The sequence below is a fragment of the Poromitra crassiceps genome (assembly GCF_964638095.1).
Source record: "Poromitra crassiceps genome assembly, chromosome: 6".
Classification (NCBI taxonomy): Eukaryota; Metazoa; Chordata; class Actinopteri; order Beryciformes; family Melamphaidae; genus Poromitra; species Poromitra crassiceps.
The window spans coordinates 50,170,107-50,193,787 of NC_139627.1; the positions used below are offsets into that span (position 1 = coordinate 50,170,107).

General features: G+C 43.9%; 1 protein-coding gene across 1 annotated transcript in view; it reads right to left on the reverse strand.

Moving 5' to 3' along the window:
* LOC310777964 (uncharacterized protein) overlaps positions 1–14,160 on the reverse strand; it is a gene marked incomplete at its 3' end in the record, with an annotated part of 29,554 nt that extends 15,394 nt beyond the window's left edge. Inside the window, exon 1 of the mRNA XM_083638296.1 lies at positions 14,056–14,160. Coding sequence (XP_083494422.1) covers positions 14,056–14,140 — 85 coding nt within the window. The 5' untranslated portion in view covers positions 14,141–14,160. The remainder of the gene's footprint in view (positions 1–14,055) is intronic.
* Positions 14,161–23,681: the final 9,521 nt, after the last annotated feature.

Below are 23,681 nucleotides of genomic sequence, written 5' to 3' on the forward strand. Positions count from 1 at the left end.
ATCCTTGAGGGACCCCTGTCTTTACTATTGAGGGGGCAGAGTTATAATTGTCTACAGACACACATTGAGTTCTCCCAGTCAAATAGTTTAGAAACCAATTCAGCACAGGGACACTAAACCCAATCTGTTTGAGTCTTTGAAGGAGAAGACCATGATCCACTGAATCAAACGCTTTTGATAAATCAATAAAAAGTGCAGCACATGATTTTTTATCGTCCAGAGCAGTAATAATATCATTTGTGACCGATATAGCTGCAGTTACAGTACTATGCCCTTGTCTAAAACCTGACTGAGTTTGACTTAAAATATTATTATCAGACAAAAAATGCTTAAGCTGTTCATTCACAAGGGATTCAAACACTTTAGCTGTAACAGACAGTCTAGAAATAGGGCGATAATTATCAAGAACAGAAGGATCGCCACCTTTTAATAAAGGAAGGACAAACGCAGACTTCCAAGAGATGGGGATCACACCACTGCTTAGACTAAGATTAAAAATGGAGGCAATAGGCCTTGCAATCAAATTGGCGGCTGTTTTTAAAAAATAGGGCTCAATTTGGTCAGGACCAGCAGATTTTTTACAATCAAGACTTGATAGAGCTTTGCACACCTGAGTGGGAGAAATTAAGAGAAAATTAAAACTATTTTGAGGGCTACTTAAAGTGGGGGCTACACTGCCTTTAGTATTTACAGGGAGACTTGAAACCGTGTCTAAGCCTGCATTGATAAAATGCCTATTAAAGGCATCTGCTATATTCTGTTTACCCTTAACTTCACTGTATCCTTTATCTCACCCTGTTGTATCTTTGCTTTCGTCATGACACTATACAAGAAGTCTAATTCAAAAAAACGAAAAGGACAGCACTCCAAGTTCAAAGATTTATTGCCAAACTATTTGTTTGGCAATAAATCTTTGAACTTGGAGTGCTGTCCTTTTCGTTTTTTTGAATTATACTTGTTTTAGGGATCCAGCACCCAGTTTATACAGCCTGCCTTAAAGGTCCCATTCCGTGCAAAAGCTGTTTTTACTTGTAAATGCATATATACTGCTGTCAGCCCTCCCTGTAATGAGTGGTCACACGCTCAGAACCATAGATATATATAAAGGCTAGATAGCTTACCCGCGCTGCCGGCCAATGGAGAGCGACGTCGTCGCATGGCGGCCATCTTGCTACAGGGAGCTACTAGGAGTTATGAGCATCTGTTGTTGGGTTAGTATGGCAACATCATGTTATGAGTATTTTTGTCTGTGCAGGTCACCAGCTACCATAGAACGTACCAGAAAGGCACTGTAGCAAGATGACGGCCGTTCAACGACGCTGCTGACTCCGCCTTAAGCCATCTAGCCTTTATATATATCTATGCTCAGAACTGCCACAGTTGGATTTGTCCCTATCCAGCGTCCCCCTGCAGTCTCCTCCAAGCCACACCCCCAAACGCTTCGTTTGCCCAGAGGGGAATCTGGGGGGAATTGGGACGTCACTAGCTTCCTCCTGCATACTGCGCAGGTCTCTCTCACACAAGCTACCTGCACCATTTAGTCTATAGCCACAAAATTAACACTTCTAGCTGGAGCGACGCCAACTGTACGTGATCCAGCAACTGCAGAGGTGCATTCGGTAGGTCTAGGCATTTTGAGATGTCCTCTTTAGCGTAGTACCGTTAAGTTAACGATAACTCGCAACCTAGCGTACTGGTCCACAGACGCTAATCTGATTGGCCGCTGGGAGCCTGGGGCGGGCTCTCCCTCAGCGGCCAATGGGAACTGTTAGTTCTGAATATATTATAGAAACAGGCCATTCTTGGGAAGCGACGAGATGAGGAAGTGAGAACTCCGTCACAACAAACGGGGTTGCTATATTTTCGACAGATTAATCCAGAATCATGTTTTATGGACCAGAGACACACGTTTTTAACTCATTCATGGCCAGTTTAGGACTGCCAATATTTAGCACAGGCCAAAGATTTTCATAATTGTTGGTCATCTTTCAAGACCCACAGTAAATTATCTATTAGCACCAGAGTGATTTGCAATACCTCAAAATGAAGATGTACGTCTCTGGGTTCACCAGGGGAAAAAAAGTGAGCTTTTAGCATGTTCTGTACTCTACTTATATCCATTTATATACACCCTGTTTTCACCCAAAAGGTCTCTCTGAGATGACAAACAGGAGAAAAGGCAATTTCTGTAAAATACACATTCTCAGGCAGAACTCGCTCTCAATTATTTTATTTTGAACTGTATTGACATGAGACATGTAAATACTATTCGTTATGACACAAATGAAAAAAAAATATATATATATATCGCTGCTGTCGTTCCAGGACCTCGAATTTCCAAAACAGAAACTTTTCAGGAAGTAAAAAAAACCTGTTTGCTCTTAAACTACTGAACCAAATGTCGTCAAAGTTGGCACATGTCTTAATTATAGTTAGTTTCCCGCTGAATGTGTCATTACTTTATAAATATCTGACCTGGATAAGCTCAAATGATGTTGTTTATATTATCAGTCCGACTTGGAAGCGCTTTCTCATGGCCAGTCAAGCGGGAGGCAGCCGCATCCTCATGCACGAGCCCCCAAGCTCCAGGCCGCGGGCGCGCGCGCAGGAGCAGCAGCATTGCCCCTCGCCTCTCATGGCCGATTTGGGGCTTTCGCATGGGGTGAGAAATAGTCTGACATAACGTAACGTTAACGTTACTTTATTCTCGTCAGAAAGCACTCCGATTTGCATGTTAAAACAAGTTTGCAGCCTAGGAATAACTGGAAAACATTTGATTGATATATTAACGTCAGAGGAAGCCAGGATGAGTCAAAACGATATGACAAATACACAGCGCGTCTGCCGTGTGTCTTTTCCGGGTTTAGTGTCCTGCGTGGGGGGGTACACACGGAGGTAGGGGGGGGATTTCGAGGTTTGACTGACAGATTGAGGGCGAATGGCGTTACGAGATTTACTCACAAGCTCGTTTTAATGCTTTTCCATTGGTTGCATTTGTTAAAAACCACACAGATACGTGAAGGGTGACCAATGGCATTGATTCATGACAAAAAGTAAGAAAGTGAAAAAAGTGACATTCGAGGTCCTGGCCCGACACCGACGATATATATATATACACATGAAGTGCTTTTTTTTTACATTCAACAATACAGCAGTGTGAGTGAGTGTGCAGACAGACACACAGACAGACAGACAGACAGACAGACAGACAGACAGACAGACAGACACACCGACAGACAGACAGACAGACACACACACACACACACACACACACACACACACACACACACACACACACACACACACACACACACATGATCCCCCTTTTATCTTCGTTGCGTGATTTCTAACCCCACATAGGATAAGCAATAACCACGCCCTGTGGCGCCGGGATTGGCCAGGAGCAACACTGGAGGGCACGCAGCCCAGCGATTTCATGAACCAACTGAATAGCTCTTGAGAACGGACAGCGGGCTGCTGTGACTGCCGCTTCTGCCTAGCTGTTCGTGTGTTTATTTTGTTTTGTTCTGGTCCACCCGTCCTCGTCCATGTCTCCCTGTCCTATCCTCCCTGCTATTTGATCGTTCCCGTTTTCCCCTCGGCTATTCAACACGTCCTCACCGCCCTCTGATCGATCATTTCCTCATTCCTCCGATGATCAAATGCATCTCTGGATTACTTTCTCCCGTTTTCTCCCGGCTGGCACACAGGAAAGCGACCAGCTCCTGCAGCGCACCGAGGGGCGTTTCAATGGCGTTTCTCCTGTCTGCACAAGGAAAGCGTTTATCCGTTTTCTGCTTTTCCTCCTGCTCAATTTCAAAACAACAGCTGCGGTATGTGTTTGTTCACGTGTTGTCTTAGATGCTAGGGACCTGATACTATGTCACAGGCTGGGAAAGTGTTTGAACTATGCGCTGCAGTAATAAAAACAAAAACACGTCAAACACGTCATTGGCCCTCTGGGCTATTCCTGATAACACGTCAAAGACGTCATTGGCCCTGAATGAGTTAAGAGGTTACAGCTGCACGAATTGGGACCTTTAATGTTAGGAGTTGAGCGGACTATCTTTGATTATTTACTATACAAGAAGTAACACAAATTACATGGAATAACAATTGCCACCATTCCATGTCACTCCATCCGTGGCTGTACCCCATCTAGCCACAACCCAGGGATGCCTGCACATGCCACACACCACACGTGGTCCAGGGCTGAATTTGCCCTTGTTTCCATTCACCTGACAGCACTATCATAAGCCATTTCCAGAGATGAACGCTGGACTATGTCCGTTGAATCAAGTGTGGGCATTACCCAGAGTCACCCTTCTAGACAAGACACATCGATGTTTCCACACATGAGGAAAATCTCTGGTGTAGAGATTACAGGCGGGGCAGGGTTGGGGCATGATGTAGTGCTGCGGGGTTTATGCGAGACAATGTAGACTACACCAGAGATTTATAGAAAGCAATTCTCCACTCCTAGAAGGAAAAACGGTAATGGTTTATTCTAGCGACAGTTCCAGATATCCTACGAGTGATGTCCAATACTAGGAAGCAGGACGACCCTCGCGTGCAAAATTGCACATTACCAGAAATTAATTATTTTTGTTGATAACTTACTAATCTTTAAAGGTCCCAATTCGTGCAGCTGTAACCTCTTAAAAACGTGTGTCTCTGGTCCATAAAACATGATTCTGGATTAATTTGTCGAAAATATAGCAACCCCGTTTGTTCTGACAGAGTTGTCACTTCCTCATCTCGTTGCGTCCCAAGAATGGTCTGTTTCTATAATATATTCAGAACTAACAGTTCCCATTGGCCGCTGAGGGAGAGCCCGCCCCAGGCTCCCAGCGGCCAATCAGATTAGCGTCTGTGGACCAGCACGCTAGGTTGTGTCCACAACTAACGTTAGCAACGATCTATCGCTAACTTAACGGTTGCTACGCTAAAGGTTAACTGCCAACGACTGCCAATCGTTTTTTTTTTTTTGACGGTGGGGCGTTGATCAATCCCTTTTACGTCTCCTATACAATTATTGGAGGTATTGAATGTGTATAATCTATTTTACCGACCCACTAAGTGTTGACAGTGCTCCCCAGAGCGAAATCAAAGAAAAAACTGCCGCGGGAGCAAGCCATTCAAGGAAATGGCGAGGCGATTTTACAGTAATCCACACTTGTCTTGCCCGAGAGCGACCGCGCAGGCAGCAGCACACAGAGAGCGGAGAGCGATTTGCAAAATAGATTATAGGTGAAACACACTTTGAAACACCTCAGAAAGGCCAGAATCAACATCTGCCCATCGCCCACGCATTCCCCGGCCCATCTTGACTCGCACAAGGAGCGTCCGCACGCAGGCAAGCAGGCAGGCAGGCACGCAGGCAGGCAGGCAGGCAGCAGCAACGCGCTTCTGACACGCCCGCTGTAGAGCCAGGAGGAAGGAGGAGAAGACACACGGAGGGAGGATGTCCATGCCGACTTCCTCAAACAGCGGCCGTGCAGACAGGCACAGGACAGCCCTCTCTCTCTCTCGCTCTCTCTCTCTCCCTCCCTCCCTCTCTCTCTCTCTCTCTCTCTCTCCCTCTCCCCCTCTCACTAGGATTAAACCTAGTGCGTCTCCCTCCCGAGAGGGAGGGAGAGAGAGAGAGAGGGAGGGAGAGCGAGAGGGAGGGAGAGAGAGAGGGAGGGAGAGCGAGGGGAAGGGAGAGAGAGAGAGAGAGAGAGAGCGAGAGGGGGAGGGAGAGAGAGAGAGAGAGAGAGCCAAAAATGAATGGTTAAAGTGACAGTTCTATCGAATTTCACAAAAAGCCGTTTATCTCTGAATATTTTTTCTGACGCTAAAACCATGCTGTATTCAACTGCTAATGCTTACATAACTACTAACTCTACAAACTAACTCTTTTAGACAGAGAAAGTACACATTCTATTAGTACTTTTGAGATATTGTATGTTCACAAACTCCAAGCAGAAAATAATCCTCGGCTCTTGTAAAATGAGCCACAATCCTCAAAAAACGGCTTGGCAGAAGCTACCTACAGCAAGAAAAAAACGGCTGGCAGTCAATGTGTTAAAATGCCTAGAATTACCGAATGCACCTCTGCAGTTGCTGGATCACGTACAGTTGGCGTCGCTCCAGCTAGAAGTGTTAATTTTGTGGCTATAGACAAAATGGTGCAGGTAGCTTGTGTGAGAGAGACCGCGCGCAGTATGCTTGAGGACCCGAGTGACATCACATTAACCCGTCTGGGGGAACAGAGTGTAAGGGGCGTGGCTTGAAGGAGACTGCAGGGGGAAGCTGGATAGGGACAAATCCAACTCTTGGCAGTTCTGAGGTTGTGACCACTCATTACAGGGAGGGATGACAGCAGTATATATGCATTTACAAGTAAAAACAGCTTTTGCACGGAATGGGACCTTTAAATTATACTATTTTATTAGTTGACTGGTTTGCTCAGGAGTAACTGGAAAACATGATTTTGACATTCTCGGCTAGCCTATATACATGTAGGTCAGGATAGTATAGCCTATTCAAATGGATTGAGTTGATATTGTAGCTACATAATATTCTGTTTTTTTACATTTTATTCTGGCGATTGGGTGCCTCATAATGGGGACGAGCTGAACCCAAAAATGACTTTTATTTTCTTTTAGTTCAATAGTATGCAGTGCACCTATTTAATAATGTATGCAAAGAAAATCACAACAATCTAATTTCTTTAGTTTTTCACACTTTTTCACATCAAAAGTTCATTTTTCAAGATTTCATTGATAACAGTAATGAACAGTTTGCTGACGTCACCTAGTACTATCAAATTTCTGCCCCATTTCAACCAATCATATCACGACATGCAGCTGTCAATCAAATCTTCATTTCAGGATAATTTTCTCTTCCAAATGAAGTAGAAAATGGCACCTAGTGCCTGTCTGGCAGAATTCCTATCCCATAAACTAACAACTTGGCCAATTGTTAGAAACATGAACAAAAAACAAAAACTATAATCTCTAAGAATGCAAAGAAATGTATCTGGCTCGTTAAAACGCGCATTCCAGGGATATCGTATTTACAGCAGCGATAATGGCGCGCGCATCCGAGAGCTTGGTTGTCAGGGGTCGCACTTCGGAGATTCCAGGCTGACGTGCTGCACTCTCGGCAACACGAAGGCAGCTGGCTGCCTGCGGCTCACTGAGCTCCACTCAGCTGTCAAAAGGCTCTTCCCGAGGGGAGCGCCACAACACATTGAATCCCACTCGATTTGGAGGCAGAACACGCCAGGATTGGCCAAAGCCCAATCCAGTCCCCAGAATTGTCAAATAAAATCGTCGACATGATACTATGACCCGCCTCTCAACCTGTCATCTTAGACAAACTATGTTTTCAGTCTGAAACGGACTCATATGCACGTGACGAACGGGTTCAGTTCGACTTTAAACTATCCCATGTGGTTTTCGCTCGGTCGGGTGTTCAAAAAGCTACTAAATCTATTTTGTAGCTCCATAGTCACGTTACAGCTTTTTACACGGACATGCTGGCGGGCTGGCTGACTGGTGCTTGAAGTGGGCGCCCATACCGTCTATGTTAAAATAGTTGCAAAATACCTAACCAAAACTTACAAAAATAAATTAATGTCTTCCTTTAATGTCGATACAAAGGATCACTGGTTGTTGAAACACGCATTTCAGAATTCGATATTTGCAAAGATTGCTGTCTCTCTTCCATAAGGAGGAAACCAGTGCCCGCAGCCAATGCAATTGAAAACACAACCAAACATACCACAGTAACGTCCGCTAATTCATCAAGAAACGAATTCCACACAGCCAGAGCATCCTGAGTCCTTTAGATCGACATTCAACTCAGAAGTTGACATTTGTTTGTAATGTCTGGCTAATTTCTGGCTGATTAATAGTGGTTTTCTTTCAGCCCTTGGTGTTTAGCCATTGTTTAGCACTGTGGGTCGTGCTGCAGTCCATGTGTGTGTGTGTGTGTGTGTGTGTGTGTGTGTGTGTGTGTGTGTGAGAGAGAGAGTGTGGAGAGGTGTGTGTGTGAGTCAGTGTGTGCTCGTCGAAATGAAGACAGCATCCCAAGCGGGCGGGGTCAGGCGTGTATTGAAACCATATTGAAACACACCACCATTTCGGGAAATGAGAGTGAAAGTCATCCAGCGTCCCCACACAAGAAAAGCATCCTTTCCGTTCCAAATGACTGACTGATGTTGAAATAATAGTGTGTTGACCAGCGTGCTATCGCACGTGGTAAAAATAGGAAACAACTCATTTTTCATTTCCTAATTTCAAAATGAAAAAGCGGATGGCCGCCAAGTACACGGACCGTGGAGGTATGGGGCAACACCTACAAAAGCACCCTACAAGTCTTATGCAGACTACAGAAAAGAGCAATAAGGATGGTACACAGTGTGGGATATCATGAACATACTAACACACTGTTTTTAAAGTCATGAGCTCGTGGATCTGGTCAAATTTAAAACTGCACAAAGAATATAAGCAAGAAATAATTGACTTCCTGGCAACAGACAGAAAATGTTCCTAGACAAAAAGGGGGGTATAAATTCAGTTGGGGGACACTTAATTTGAAGCAACGCTATGTTCACACCAGTCTTAGTTTGTGCATCTCAATTTGTGGGGTGACCTTCTTGAACAGTTTGGAAGAAGTAAAAACTAAATTTTGGGGAAATATAGAAATGAGGAAGGGGAATGCAACGCACGATCATGGTAATGTTGTCGGCTTTAAAAGAAAATCTTTCACGAATGAACAAGGTTGTTGATTAGAGTAGCTGTGTTATTATAATGTTGATAATTATGTATGTCAATTTAGTCTAGTTGTGTATGATGAACACTGGAACAGTTAGTTAGATTAATGTGTATCTGTTGTTTAACTCATTGAGTGCCAATGACGACGCCTGTCGTCAAAGTAATTAGTAACGTAGAGTGCCAAAGACGATAGCTTTCGTCAATTGCCTTTTTTGACGGTGGGACGTGGATCAAAGCCTTATGTATGTCCTGTACAAATATTGTAGCTATTGAAGCTGTATAACCTATTTTACGGACTCATCAGGTGGCGACAGTGCTCTCCAGATTAGAGAAATGTCCAGAATACAGCCTGAAAAAGCCCCGTGATCAAAGAGAAACCGCTCATGCTGCAGCCCAGAGCCATGTAGATTGCTCTGGCTGCAGCTGACGGTGCCTGCCAACAGCAGTCAATCCGCGCACACAACTGAGCTCCTCTGCCTCTGTCTGTCTGTCTGCATAGTTTCTTCACACGATTAGCCGCCAGAAAGGCAGCACCCGACGCCGAAGTGCCAAACCTTTCCCTGCAGTCCGGGTTGGCATTTCCTTGTCGCGCTGCCTGGGAGGCGGCGCACAAAAAGCACTCCGAAAATAGACGCTGGGTGCATGAGGCTGTGTGTTACTAGTGTGGGGAGGAGTTTGCAGCTGAGGGGGGGAGAGGGGGGTGGGGCACGCAGGGCAGCACACAACTACACCACGTCACTACATCAGAAAATATTAGCTAGAGTCAGTGAATGTGCTTGAAATGCTGCATTTCACAAAAGGCTGAATATCTCAGCTTCTAGATGGAAATGCCTGTTTTTGCTGTTTTTGACCTATCTTCTCCGGCTGATAACTAAAGAACGGAAAATGGTATCAATAAACTTTTTTTTGCTGATGATACAATAGAGTCTCCTTGTTCTTTTTGCGTGTTCGGTGTTTACATAGTAATATCACACAATATTCTGTGGGCCTCGAGAAATCACTGAAAACGCTCTGAAACTCTGGCACTGGGAGCGTCCGTTTCCAAAAGTGGCTGGCACTCAATGAGTTAAGTATTATTAGAGAATAGGGATAGCCGGATAGGACTAGACAAGCATCTGCTTCCTCCTACTTCTCTTCAGACAAGATCATGCCAATTTTATTAGTTATTTGGTTTGTTTTTGTTTTTTATCTGTATATAGTGTGTATACATGTGTATATAGTGTGTATATATATATATATATCGTCGCTGTGCAATGAAAACCACCTAAGTCCATTTTTTATGATTTTTACTTTTGAATATAAATGGAATATATCCATTCTCCTCCATCTACTGGCAGGTTTTGGCATCTAAATGACCAATAAAAACACGTTTTACTGGGTAAGTATGTAACACGTATCACCATTGGATGCTAGACCCGCCCATCACATCACGTATGTGACAGTCAGACCTCCATGCTCCGCCCCACCTCATGAGGACTTCCCCAGAAAAGTCACCAGGCAGCTGCTGACCCGAATGCCGGCTGTGTTCGGCTTGGTTTTGTGTGATTCTGGCATCGTCTGACGTAAATAGATCAATAAGGTGTTTTCGGGTTGTCCTTGGGCTGCAAACTCATTTAAAGTATGCAAATCGCAGTTGTTTCTGACAAGAATAATGTCACGTTACTCCGGGACTGCTCAACCCATGACAGAGCCACTCTCCTCGGCTTGGCAGAGTGAAGCTCTCCGGCCACGCGTCCCCGCAGCCTGGAGCACAGCGGCTCGTGCGCGCGCTCTAAAAGGCAGGCTCCCACACGCTGCTGTCTGGCCGCCAGAAAGTGCTTCAGACTCCGTGTGATTATCCTGTAACAGCATTTGAGCTTATTCAGGTAAGATATTTATAATGTAATGACACATTCAGCGATAAACTGTCTACAATGAAGACATGTGTCAAATATGACAACGTGGTGTTCAGTATTTTATGAGCACGGGGTTTTTCCCATTTCCTGAAAAGTTGGCGATTTGGAGATACGTGGCTTTCATTGCACAGCGACGATATATATATATATATATACCGTATATATATATATACATGTATACACATACTATACATGTATATTAGGGTGCATCAAAATACACATTTTCAGAATATTGATGTGTCTGGCTGCTAAAAGTGTTACCATCCATGGAAAAACAACACATGCCAAATATTTTTGCAATCCGTGGTGATCTAGGGGTGAAACGGCACATCAGCTTTTTCGGCAACAGGGGGTAACTGGCTTCACTGGGGAGCCATGATAAATTGGTTCATTTTATGCCATTCTCTGGTTCCATCACTTTGGGCTTGGGTTTCAATGTTTGGTTTAAAAAAGAAGAAGCAGCAAGCCATGTGGCAAAGAATTCACCTTCACAATTTTATTATCTTCCAAAAAATTATCTCTGCAGCAGGTTGCACGTCAGCCGGGCGATGATCGTTCCACATGCTTCGTCTGGAGCATCTCAGGTCAACTTGTGTGTGGCTAGCTACAGCTACAGCCTGTATCTTGCATGTAGTCTAATGTGAAATAACTGCGGAGGTTGGAGCCAAAAGTGTCTCAAAATTACTACTGTGGTTTTAGTTGGCCACTGTTAAATTAGCTTGCTTGCTATACCCGTGGCTCCTGCATTACATTACTGTCTTTTCTTGGGAAGCTAAGCAGGTCTGGCCTAGGATACTCCTTGGATGGGAGACTGGTGCTGGAAGTGGTGTTGGAGGACCAGTAGGAGGTGCTCTTCCCCTCTGCTCTGAATAATCTGATCTGATGAATAATCTCCCCAATGCTCAAGGGCAGAGACAGGGACTCTGTCCTGTGAGTGAGCAACGTCCTTCAGATGCGACGTTAAACCGAGGTCCTGACTCTCTGTGGTCATTAAAGAGCCCATCGGCACTCTTCATAAGAGTAGGGGTGTAACCCCGCCGCGGTGCCCGGGCTAAATTCCCAAACAGGCCTTCCTTCAATCATGGCCACCTAATCATCCCTCATTACTTAATTGGCAAATTCAGTCCTGAACTCTCCATCATGATAGCTGATGTGTGGTGAGCTTTCTGGCACAAACTGGCTGCCGTGCATCACCCAGGTGGGTGCTACACATCGGTGGTGGATGAGTTGAGATCCCTCCCCCTCCCTCCTCTGATATGTGAAGCGCTTTGAGTGTCTTGAAACAGCTATATAAATCCAATCAATTAATTATTATTATTATACTCGGACACTAACACTATCTAGCCAGCTATTAGCTGGCAGCTAGGAACCACTGACTCATAAACCAGACTGTGTGACCAGCCAGTAGATTTTGGGACTTAAATATAATCCAAAATCATATTCAGATAAGTGCTTTTCTAAGATTGGCTTTGACTCTGATTTGTAAACCCTCAGTTGAGTTGAGTTGAGTTGAGGTGATGGGTGTGGTGAGGTGAATTCAGGTGATATTGTGCAATTGCCTCTGTGTATACATGGCCCTCGTGCCTGCACTCGTTGCAAGAATGTCTTGTTTTTGTGTGGCAGCACTGATTGGGGGGGCGGGGTAGGTATGTGTGCCCAGGGCCCTTTGTCTCATAATCCACCTAGGCACATCTCTCTCCTCTTTCTCCGTCTCATTTTCATTATCTCTGCTAAATGAATCATTCCCACAAGAATGTTCTAAACTTCAACTTTCTCTGCTTTGGGCCCCTAGCCTAACATAACCATTCCTGTCGGAGTTACAGGGGGGAGGGGAAAACATAATTGCCACGAGAACTTGAGAGCTGATATTTCTCGTGGGGGGGGGAGGGGGGGTTAGTGGTTCGAAGACTGGCACCACAGCCTTCATTCCATCCAACATCCTCAGCCGGCCGAGTCTTGTGTCACTGGCTACACGGTTGGAGATCACACCAATGCAGCAGGCTGCCTTCACGCGCGGCCTGATCGAGGAGTCAGGTGGTAATTCGGCAAAGGTCTCTACATCCTATGCGACAGCAGACCGAGCACGCCGTCACGTGCTGGAGGCAGTGGACACCTCACACCCTACACTGGGACAGTAAGTTGACGCCAATGCTCAACAATGTACGCCAGTTAGAGGAGCGTCTGACAGTGGTGGTCGGAGATGCGGAGCGGCTCAAACTGCTCGGTGTGCCAGCATTCATGAAGGGGACAGACGAAGCATGTGGAACGATCATCACCCGGCTGACGTGCAAGCTGCTGCAGGAGTGGTGCTGCGCTGACCAGGTTGTCAACATGGCATTTGACATCACCGCATCAAACACTGGCCATTTCACTTTTTGCATTGCAATTTGATGCACCCTAATGTATATATATATATATATATATATATATATATATATATATATATATATATATATATCACATAAAAGCAGTCAAAAACACCTGCAGGAATCTGAGACTGGCTAGGGTTCTTTATTTTTTATTTGTATCTCTCTCTTTGTCCTCTCGCTTCCATCCAACATTCTTTCCTCTCTCTTCCATACTTGAAATAACAAAGTTAGTAATATAAGAAGATCTGCACCTGAAATACCTCTCTCTCTAACAAGACCTCATGTTCGCTGCCCCATTTGTACTTGCATTATTGTTTTGTTTCTATTTGTGTATACCTGTCTGTCTTTGTCTATTTTGGAAAATTGACAAAATAAAGAGTAAAAAAAAAAAAAAAGCAGTCAAAAACCCGTATTTTCAAAACAGAAATGTGGATCTTCTGAAAAGTTATGTTCATGCCTGCAGTCGGGAATCCTTTTGCTTTAATCACTGCTTCAATGCCATGATATTTCCATGATATTCAAACATTTTTGGAAAGGATCTGTATGTATGTATGTATGTATGTATGTATGTATGTATGTATGTATGTATGTATGTATATATATATATATATATATACATATATATATATATATATATATATATATATATATATATATATATATATATATATATATATATATATATACTTAATTATTATTATTATTATTATTATTACTATTTATTTATTTTTCTAAATAAAGTTTAATTCATTCATTCATACATTTTCCTGGTGGAGGACCCCAGATCCCCTGATTAAAAGGTGGCCTGGCTGGGGCTAAATCTAAATATCAGCTTGGATCCCAGAGTGATATATAAAGCTAATATCTGATATATGTATCAGATATTAGCTTTGAAAAGACTCACATAGGGCGTCAGTAATGTGGCAGTAGATTCCCTGCCTACCAACACGAGGGTTGCAGGTTTGCGACCCCGTGTTACCTCCGGCTTCCTGACAGACTCATATAAGCTCTACTTCATGCACTCACCTTTAAACTGTAATTGGCTGTAGAGTTCACTGCTGCTGCTCTTCTTGTACACCTTATCGTCCTCCTTGTCCACCGCCGTCTCCATGACAACAGATTGGTCCTCACCTGCTCTAGCAGGAGCTGTTCTAGGCTGCATCATGATAAGTGTTACTCAGCACCTATAGCAGGAGCTGTTATAGGCTGTGTGACGTAGGTCAAACCAAACTGCTCTGGGGAGGAAGTATCTGTTCTGAGCCTGAGGCAGACAAAGCCGAGCTGCGTTGCAGCTAGTTGGTAGAATGAGGAAGTTGTGAGTGAGTGGTCACAGAGAGCCGTTTGCCTGCTCGACACACCAGACCATCAAATTCAGCTTTTGACACTGACAATGACACTGAATTGGCATCATGTGTACCAGGCAAAAGTTTGGACGCACTGCATTTGACTATTTCCACATCTTGAAATAATAGTAAAGATATCAAAACTTAACTATGAAATAGCACAGATGGAATTATGCAATGGCCAAAAAAGTCTGAAAAATGTTAAGCCATAGAGACAGTCCGCATGTCTGGGAACGCCCATACAGGCTCTGGGAACGCCCACAATTGAGGCTGGGTTAGCTGGCTCAGCCTTGCTGGGGGCGGGGTCAGGGTGGGGTAAATTCCCCCGTTCTATCCATTCAGCAAAGTTAGAATTTAGCTGATAGCCCAGCCCAGGCAGACACGATCGGGGATTTAACCACCGCAGTAAACGCACATCTGAGCAGACGTCTTGTGTTCTGCTCTAGAACCCCCAAACCTGTAGTTTAGAGCCGCAGCACCGTCTTTTGGTGAGTCAGCCCATGAGATATCGGCAGTTTTACCCGACTCGCGCGCCAGCCGTTTAACATTTTGTGGGCGTTCCCAGACATCAAAAATAGATTTACAAAGCAGATAATGTTTCATTTAAAAAGTCATAAATATGGAACTATATAGGCTGTGTGCTGCCAACAGAGAAGCTTGCAGGACATCGTAATAGGAGCACTTAATGTAATATAAGAAAGTGTGCTTAGTGCTTTAACGCGCATAGTTCAGTGACATAGTTCAGTGGTGTATATACTTAACTCATTGAGTGCCATGGACGAGTATGTTCGTCAATTGGTTTAGTAACGTAGAGTGCCAAGGACGAGTATGTTCGTCAATTGCGTTTTTTGACGGTGGGACGTGCATCAAAGCCAGATCCATCTCCTGTGAAAGTATGGTGGCTGTTGAATGTGTAAAACCTATTTTAGGGACCCATTAGGTGGCAACAGTGCTCTCCAGATTAGAGAAAGGCGAGGAAAAAAGAGAGAAGAAGTCATGGGGAAACGGAAATCGCATCGATATGCATGAAGCATAACGTTAGCTGTGCCTGTGAACAGCAGTCATCTGCTGCCACAATTGAGCCCCATCCGTGTCCGCTGCGATAGCCCCTCCATATGATTTAGTTGCCGACACCAGCGTCTTTCTGAAAAGTTACATTATTCTCAGCTGGGAGCCGGCGACACGCTGTAAAAAAGCAGGGGGATGCAGCGCACTTTTCAGTGCAGAGCAAACTCAGAGCAAACCGCAGCAGAGCCCCAGAGACACTCCTCCCACCACGGAGGAGGAGGAGGAGGGGGGTGGGGCACACAGGGCACTACAGCATACAACCATTGACAGTACACACAGACCCAGGCAGCAGCAGGCTCGATGCACAGAGAGCAAACAAGCTAGAATAGGCTATCTGATGCCCACCAGCAGTAAATCAAGACCAGCAAGAAGGTGTAGGGTCTGCGCACGCAGGGGCCAGCGCTGCTGGTTGCAGCTAAAAAATATTATTTGGCCAAACAAAATTCCTTTGTTTTCACTCTTTTATTAGCTTGCAGGACATCGTAATAGGAGCACTTAATGTAATATAAGAAAGTGTGCTTAGTGCTTTAACGCGCATAGTTCAGTGACATAGTTCAGTGGTGTATATACTTAACTCATTGAGTGCCATGGACGAGTATGTTCGTCAATTGGTTTAGTAACGTAGAGTGCCAAGGACGAGTATGTTCGTCAATTGCGTTTTTTGACGGTGGGACGTGCATCAAAGCCAGATCCATCTCCTGTGAAAGTATGGTGGCTGTTGAATGTGTAAAACCTATTTTAGGGACCCATTAGGTGGCAACAGTGCTCTCCAGATTAGAGAAAGGCGAGGAAAAAAGAGAGAAGAAGTCATGGGGAAACGGAAATCGCATCGATATGCATGAAGCATAACGTTAGCTGTGCCTGTGAACAGCAGTCATCTGCTGCCACAATTGAGCCCCATCCGTGTCCGCTGCGATAGCCCCTCCATATGATTTAGTTGCCGACACCAGCGTCTTTCTGAAAAGTTACATTATTCTCAGCTGGGAGCCGGCGACACGCTGTAAAAAAGCAGGGGGATGCAGCGCACTTTTCAGTGCAGAGCAAACTCAGAGCAAACCGCAGCAGAGCCCCAGAGACACTCCTCCCACCACGGAGGAGGAGGAGGAGGGGGGTGGGGCACACAGGGCACTACAGCATACAACCATTGACAGTACACACAGACCCAGGCAGCAGCAGGCTCGATGCACAGAGAGCAAACAAGCTAGAATAGGCTATCTGATGCCCACCAGCAGTAAATCAAGACCAGCAAGAAGGTGTAGGGTCTGCGCACGCAGGGGCCAGCGCTGCTGGTTGCAGCTAAAAAATATTATTTGGCCAAACAAAATTCCTTTGTTTTCACTCTTTTATTGAAGGAAATTATTTTTGAGGTGTCATTACATCAGAAAATATTAGCTTCAGAGTCAATGATGTGCTTGAAATGCTTCCTTTCACAAAAGGCTGAATATCTCAGATTCTAAATTGAAACGTGTCTTTTTGCTCAAAACAACCTATCTTCTCCGGCTCATAACTAAAGAACGGAAAATGGTATCAATAAACTTTTTTTTGCAGATAATAGAAGAGAGTATCATCGTTCTTTGTGCGTGTTCGGTGTTTACATAGTAATATCACACAATATTCTGTGGGCCTCGAGAAATCACTGAAAACGCTCTGAAACTCTGGCACTGGGAGCGTCCGTTCTCCAAAAGTGGCTGGCACTCAATGAGTTAAACAATAGCTCATGACAGGCCGTGGTATATGCTCATTAACACGTTGAGTGCCAGAGCCGAGATATCTCGTCTTACATAATCCAACGCTTGAGTGCCAGAGCCGAGATATCTCGTCTTACATAAACATTTTTTTTTTTGACGGTGGGACATCAATCAACAACTTTTACGTCTTCTAGATCACTATTGGAGCAAGAGAATGTGTATAATCTATTTTACCGACCACTAAGTGGCGACAGTGCTCTCCTGACTAGAGGAAGGCAAGCATTTTTTTAACTTGTCACGCCATTCTCACCCCAGCCATTCTCATGAAAATGGATGGGGGAAAACGCTTTCGTTTTCGCGCTGATTGCTGGCGATGCGGGATTGCAAATTTACATAATAGATTACAGGTGGAACACACTTTGAAACACGCAGCATAAATATGACCAGAATCGCAAAAGCTTCTCTCAACCAAAACTCCAAGAAGCGAGCGAGTCCATCCCGACTTCCTCAAACAGCGGCCGCGCAGCCACAGGCACAGGACAGCAGCAAAGCACTGAGACTGGTGACAAGCTTGTGACGGCCGCTGCAGCCAAGAAGAACGCCCACGGAGGGAGGAGTTGAAGCAACTCTCCCTCTCGCTCCCCCTCTCACTTCTCGAGAGAGAGAGGAGAGAGAGAGAGAGAGAGAGAGAGAGAGAGAGAGCGCACAGAGTGGGAGACAAGGGCACCCATAATCACAGGCACGTGAGGTGGTTCTAAAAATCCATTTATCTCCAAACTCTCTGAAAATCTCTGAAACCATGCTGTACTCAACGGCTAATATCTACATAACTACTAACTCTGCAAACTAACTCTTTTAGACAGAGAAAGCACACATTATATTAGTTATTTTTAGATGATTGGTGTTCACGAATTCTTAACAGAAAATAATCCTCGGCTCTTGTAAAATGAGCCAGAATCCTCAAAAAAAACCCTGGCACAACTTACCTACAGGATTGAAAAAATGGCTGGCACTCAATGTGTTAAAACATGAGACATTATAGTTCAGTGGTGTATATACTTAAACAATAGCTCATGAGAGGCCGTGGTATATGCTCATTAAAACATGATACATTATAGTTCAGTGGTGTATATACTTAAACAATAGCTCACGAGAGGCCGTGGTATATGCTCACTAAAACATGAGACATTATAGTTCAGTGGTGTATATACTTAAACAATAGCTCACGAGAGGCCGTGGTATATGTTCATTAACACATTGACTGCCAGCCGTTTTTTTTTTGCTGTAGGTAGCTTTTGCCAAGCCGTTTTTTTGAGGATTCTGGCTCATTTTACAAGAGCCGAGGATTCTTTTCTGCTTGGAGTTTGTCAACACAAAGTTCACAAAAGTACTAATAGAATGTGTGCTTTCTCTGTCTAAAAGAGTTAGTTTGTAGAGTTAGTAGTTATGTAGATATTAGCCGTTGAGTACAGCATGGTTTTAGCGTCTGAGAGTGAAAGCTGAGATAATCGCAGTTTTGTGAAATTCAATCAAACAGGCAGAACAGTCACTTTAACCATTTATTTTTGGCATCAGTGAGAGATCAGACATCCAAACAATATAGTTCCGAACGCCCTCTCCTTCAACTCCTCCCTCCGTGGGCGTGTCTAGTGGCTTTCAGCCTGCGTTTGTCACAAGCGAGTGCTCTGCTGCTGGGAGTTTGAGCAGCCTCCCTCCCTGGCAGCGAGTTTGAGCAGCCTCCCTCCCTGGCAGCGAGTGTGGATAGGTCTCACTCGTCTCTTGGGTTTGAGAGCCCCGATGAAGCCCCGTGCGACTCTAGGCTTTATGCTGCCCACACAGTCCATTTCTGGAACCCCCCACCGCAGCAGCGCGAAAGCGTCCCCGCCTACAGTATGAGAATGAGGCTCGTTCGTTTCTGACTGTAAAATTGCCAAGCCATTTCCTTGAGAATGGAGGAAGCAGCCGCGGGAGGCGGCTGCTTTTGGTTGACTTTATCTCTGTCGGGAGAGGACCGTCGCCACCTAGCTGGTCGGTAAAATAGATTATACACATTCAATACTTCCAATATCTCCATAGGAGACGCGGGGGGCATTGATCCACGTAGCACCGTCAAAAAAAAAAAATCGATTCAATTTTTTTGACGTATTAATACGTCAATGGCAGTGAACCGCTGGATTTTTTTTGACGTATTAATACGTCAGTGGCAGTCAACGTGTTAAAACATGAGACATTATAGTTCAGTGGTGTATATACTTTAAACAATAGCTCACGAGAGGCCGTGGTATATGCTCATTAAAACATGATACATTATAGTTCAGTGGTGTATATACTTAAACAATAGCTCATGACAGGCTGTGGTATATGCTCATTAAAACATGAGACATTATAGTTCAGTGGTGTATATACTTAAACAATAGCTCATGACAGGCTGTGGTATATGCTCATTAAAACATGAGACATTATAGTTCAGTGGTGTATATACTTAAACAATAGCTCATGACAGGCTGTGGTATATGCTCATTAAAACATGAGACATTATAGTTCAGTGGTGTATATACTTAAACAATAGCTCATGACAGGCCGTGGTATATGCTCATTAAAACATGAGACATTATAGTTCAGTGGTGTATATACTTAAACAATAGCTCACGAGAGAGACCGTGGTATATGCTCATTAAAACATGAGACATTATAGTTCAGTGGTGTATATACTTAAACAATAGCTCATGAAAGGCCGTGGTATATGCTCATTAAAACATGAGACATAGTTCAGTGGTGTATATACTTAAACAATAGCTCACGAGAGAGACCGTGGTATATGCTCATTAAAACATGAGACATTATAGTTCAGTGGTGTATATACTTAAACAATAGCTCACGAGAGGCCGTGGTATATGCTCATTAAAACATGAGACATTATAGTTCAGTGGTGTATATACTTAAACAATAGCTCACGAGAGGCCGTGGTATATGCTTATTAAAACATGAGACATTATAGTTCAGTGGTGTATATACTTAAATAGCTCACGAGAGGCTGTGGTATATGCTTATTAAAACATGAGACATTATAGTTCAGTGGTGTATATACTTAAATAGCTCACGAGAGACCGTGGTATATGCTCATTAAAACATGAGACATTATAGTTCAGTGGTGTATATTCTTAAACAATAGCTCACGAGAGGCCGTGGTATATGCTCATTAAAACATGAGACATTATAGTTCAGTGGTGTATATACTTAAACAATAGCTCACGAGAGGCCGTGGTATATGCTTATTAAAACATGAGACATTATAGTTCAGTGGTGTATATACTTAAATAGCTCACGAGAGGCTGTGGTATATGCTTATTAAAACATGAGACATTATAGTTCAGTGGTGTATATACTTAAATAGCTCACGAGAGACCGTGGTATATGCTCATTAAAACATGAGACATTATAGTTCAGTGGTGTATATTCTTAAACAATAGCTCACGAGAGGCCGTGGTATATGCTCATTAAAACATGAGACATTATAGTTCAGTGGTGTATATACTTAAACAATAGCTCACGAGAGGCCGTGGTATATGCTTATTAAAACATGAGACATTATAGTTCAGTGGTGTATATACTTAAACAATAGCTCATGACAGGCTGTGGTATATGCTCATTAAAACATGAGACATTATAGTTCAGTGGTGTATATACTTAAACAATAGCTCATGACAGGCCGTGGTATATGCTCATTAAAACATGAGACATTATAGTTCAGTGGTGTATATACTTAAACAATAGCTCACGAGAGAGACCGTGGTATATGCTCATTAAAACATGAGACATTATAGTTCAGTGGTGTATATACTTAAACAATAGCTCATGAAAGGCCGTGGTATATGCTCATTAAAACATGAGACATAGTTCAGTGGTGTATATACTTAAACAATAGCTCACGAGAGAGACCGTGGTATATGCTCATTAAAACATGAGACATTATAGTTCAGTGGTGTATATACTTAAACAATAGCTCACGAGAGGCCGTGGTATATGCTCATTAAAACATGAGACATTATAGTTCAGTGGTGTATATACTTAAACAATAGCTCACGAGAGGCCGTGGTATATGCTTATTAAAACATGAGACATTATAGTTCAGTGGTGTATATACTTAAATAGCTCACGAGAGGCTGTGGTATATGCTTATTAAAACATGAGACATTATAGTTCAGTGGTGTATATACTTAAATAGCTCACGAGAGACCGTGGTATATGCTCATTAAAACATGAGACATTATAGTTCAGTGGTGTATATTCTTAAACAATAGCTCACGAGAGGCCGTGGTATATGCTCATTAAAACATGAGACATTATAGTTCAGTGGTGTATATACTTAAACAATAGCTCACGAGAGGCCGTGGTATATGCTTATTAAAACATGAGACATTATAGTTCAGTGGTGTATATACTTAAATAGCTCACGAGAGGCTGTGGTATATGCTTATTAAAACATGAGACATTATAGTTCAGTGGTGTATATACTTAAATAGCTCACGAGAGACCGTGGTATATGCTCATTAAAACATGAGACATTATAGTTCAGTGGTGTATATTCTTAAACAATAGCTCACGAGAGGCCGTGGTATATGCTCATTAAAACATGAGACATTATAGTTCAGTGGTGTATATACTTAAACAATAGCTCACGAGAGGCCGTGGTATATGCTTATTAAAACATGAGACATTATAGTTCAGTGGTGTATATACTTAAATGGCTCACGAGAGGCTGTGGTATATGCTCACTAAAACATGAGACATTCCATTCTCATTCATATTCTCATTCCATGAGACAGACATGGAGCACACACAGACAGTTTGTGAGGCTAGCTAGTAGCTACCCTTTGTTTTGTCAGAGGCGGAGTGATTTGGTGATGCGGCTCTTACCCTGCTAGCCGGGCGCTTCTCGCTCATACTGAGCGTTACGCTTAGTTCACACAGAGAACCTACGCCTGGCCTTGCCTCAACCCACACCTACGCCTGCAGACCTTGAGCTGGGCGTGAACCTATTACACGCTTTTGCGATCACACCGCACGCCTTTTCATGCTGAACCTGGAGCCGAGTTACAAGCGCCTCTCCTCTCTCCCGACTGTATTTTTTCACGTGTGGTCCCGAATTATCATCGGATATATTTAATGTTCTATTGATGCTGGATATGTATAACCAGGTCTGACTATAGTCGGACATTTTAGAGAGGTGATCTTGCAAGAATATGTGCTGGCACAACAACATTGTCCATCTTGCTTCTTCGGCTATTCTCTCTCATGAAGATTTGTTTGCAGACAGGGAGAAAGCCCCACGTGATAGCCACCCGTCAATCTCTCTCTCTCTCTGCTCAACACTGTTGTAGTAACTCCATTTTATTTTGAAATTCAGTTGACTTTGCCATTTCCCACGGATATTGTCGCGTTTTTCTTTCATGGCTTGACAGAAAAGCCTGCCTGCACGCGCCTTGTTGCTGTGTGAAAGAGAACCAGACCAAATGAAAAATGAAACAATGTTGCAACTTCACCCCCCCGAATCACACCGAGTCCACCAGCTTATACTGTATGTGAAAGCGACCTGAGGCTCTGGACCGGATTATCCATATATTGCATCGGGCAAGTGCCCGGGGGCAACAGCCAATTTTCCTTGTTTGGGTGGGTGGGGGGGGTGGGTGGCACCACACATTCAAATTGCGGGCCCCACCGAGAGTCCCTTCCTCCCAGTACCCCCTGCTTAAAGTGACTTCCAGCAGCCCTGGGTGAGAGATCTCATCTCAACAATTTAAAGATCTCTCTTTAAAGATCTCTCAGCCCATTCATACATCTCTCACTAACTGTAGAATAAGGGTGAGAGATGGTTTTCACAACTTAAAAGAGTGAAGAACGAACTAGTCGAGTTGATGCTTGTGGAAAGTTTTCTCTATGAACAGGACGTGTTTTTTGCAGTAGTGATTCTAGAGACGGCATGGTGGCTCAGTGGTTAGCGCTGTTGCCTCACAGCAAGAAGGTCCCGGGTTCGAACCCCGGTCCGTCCCAGGTCCTTTCTGTGTGGAGTTTGCATGTTCTCCCCATGTTTGTGTGGGTTTTCTCCGGGTGCTCCGGTTTCCTCCCACCATCAAAGACATCTATGTTAGGGTTGATACTCCTGCCGGTGGTGCACCTGACCAAGGCAATGGTGAAAGAGCTGGGGTTGGTCCCTGGACGCTGCGCTGCGGCTGCCCACTGCTCCTAATTCTAGGAAGGTTCCTAGTAGAGGATGGGTCAAATGCAGAGGATGAATTTCCCCATGGGGATAAATAAAGGATAACTTAACTTAAGAGTCTGTAGGGGCCCTAGGCAAAAATTCCAACCTCATCACCATCATTTTATTAATAACCTGACATCAACATACATCAATATTATCATTAGAATTCCTCTAGGACATATTTTATTAGCAATAGTGTTTCCCATACATAAAGGAATTTGTGGCGGGCCGCCACAATAATATTTTGACCGCCACAATAAGATGTTGACCAAATTTTTATTTTTTATTTTTTTT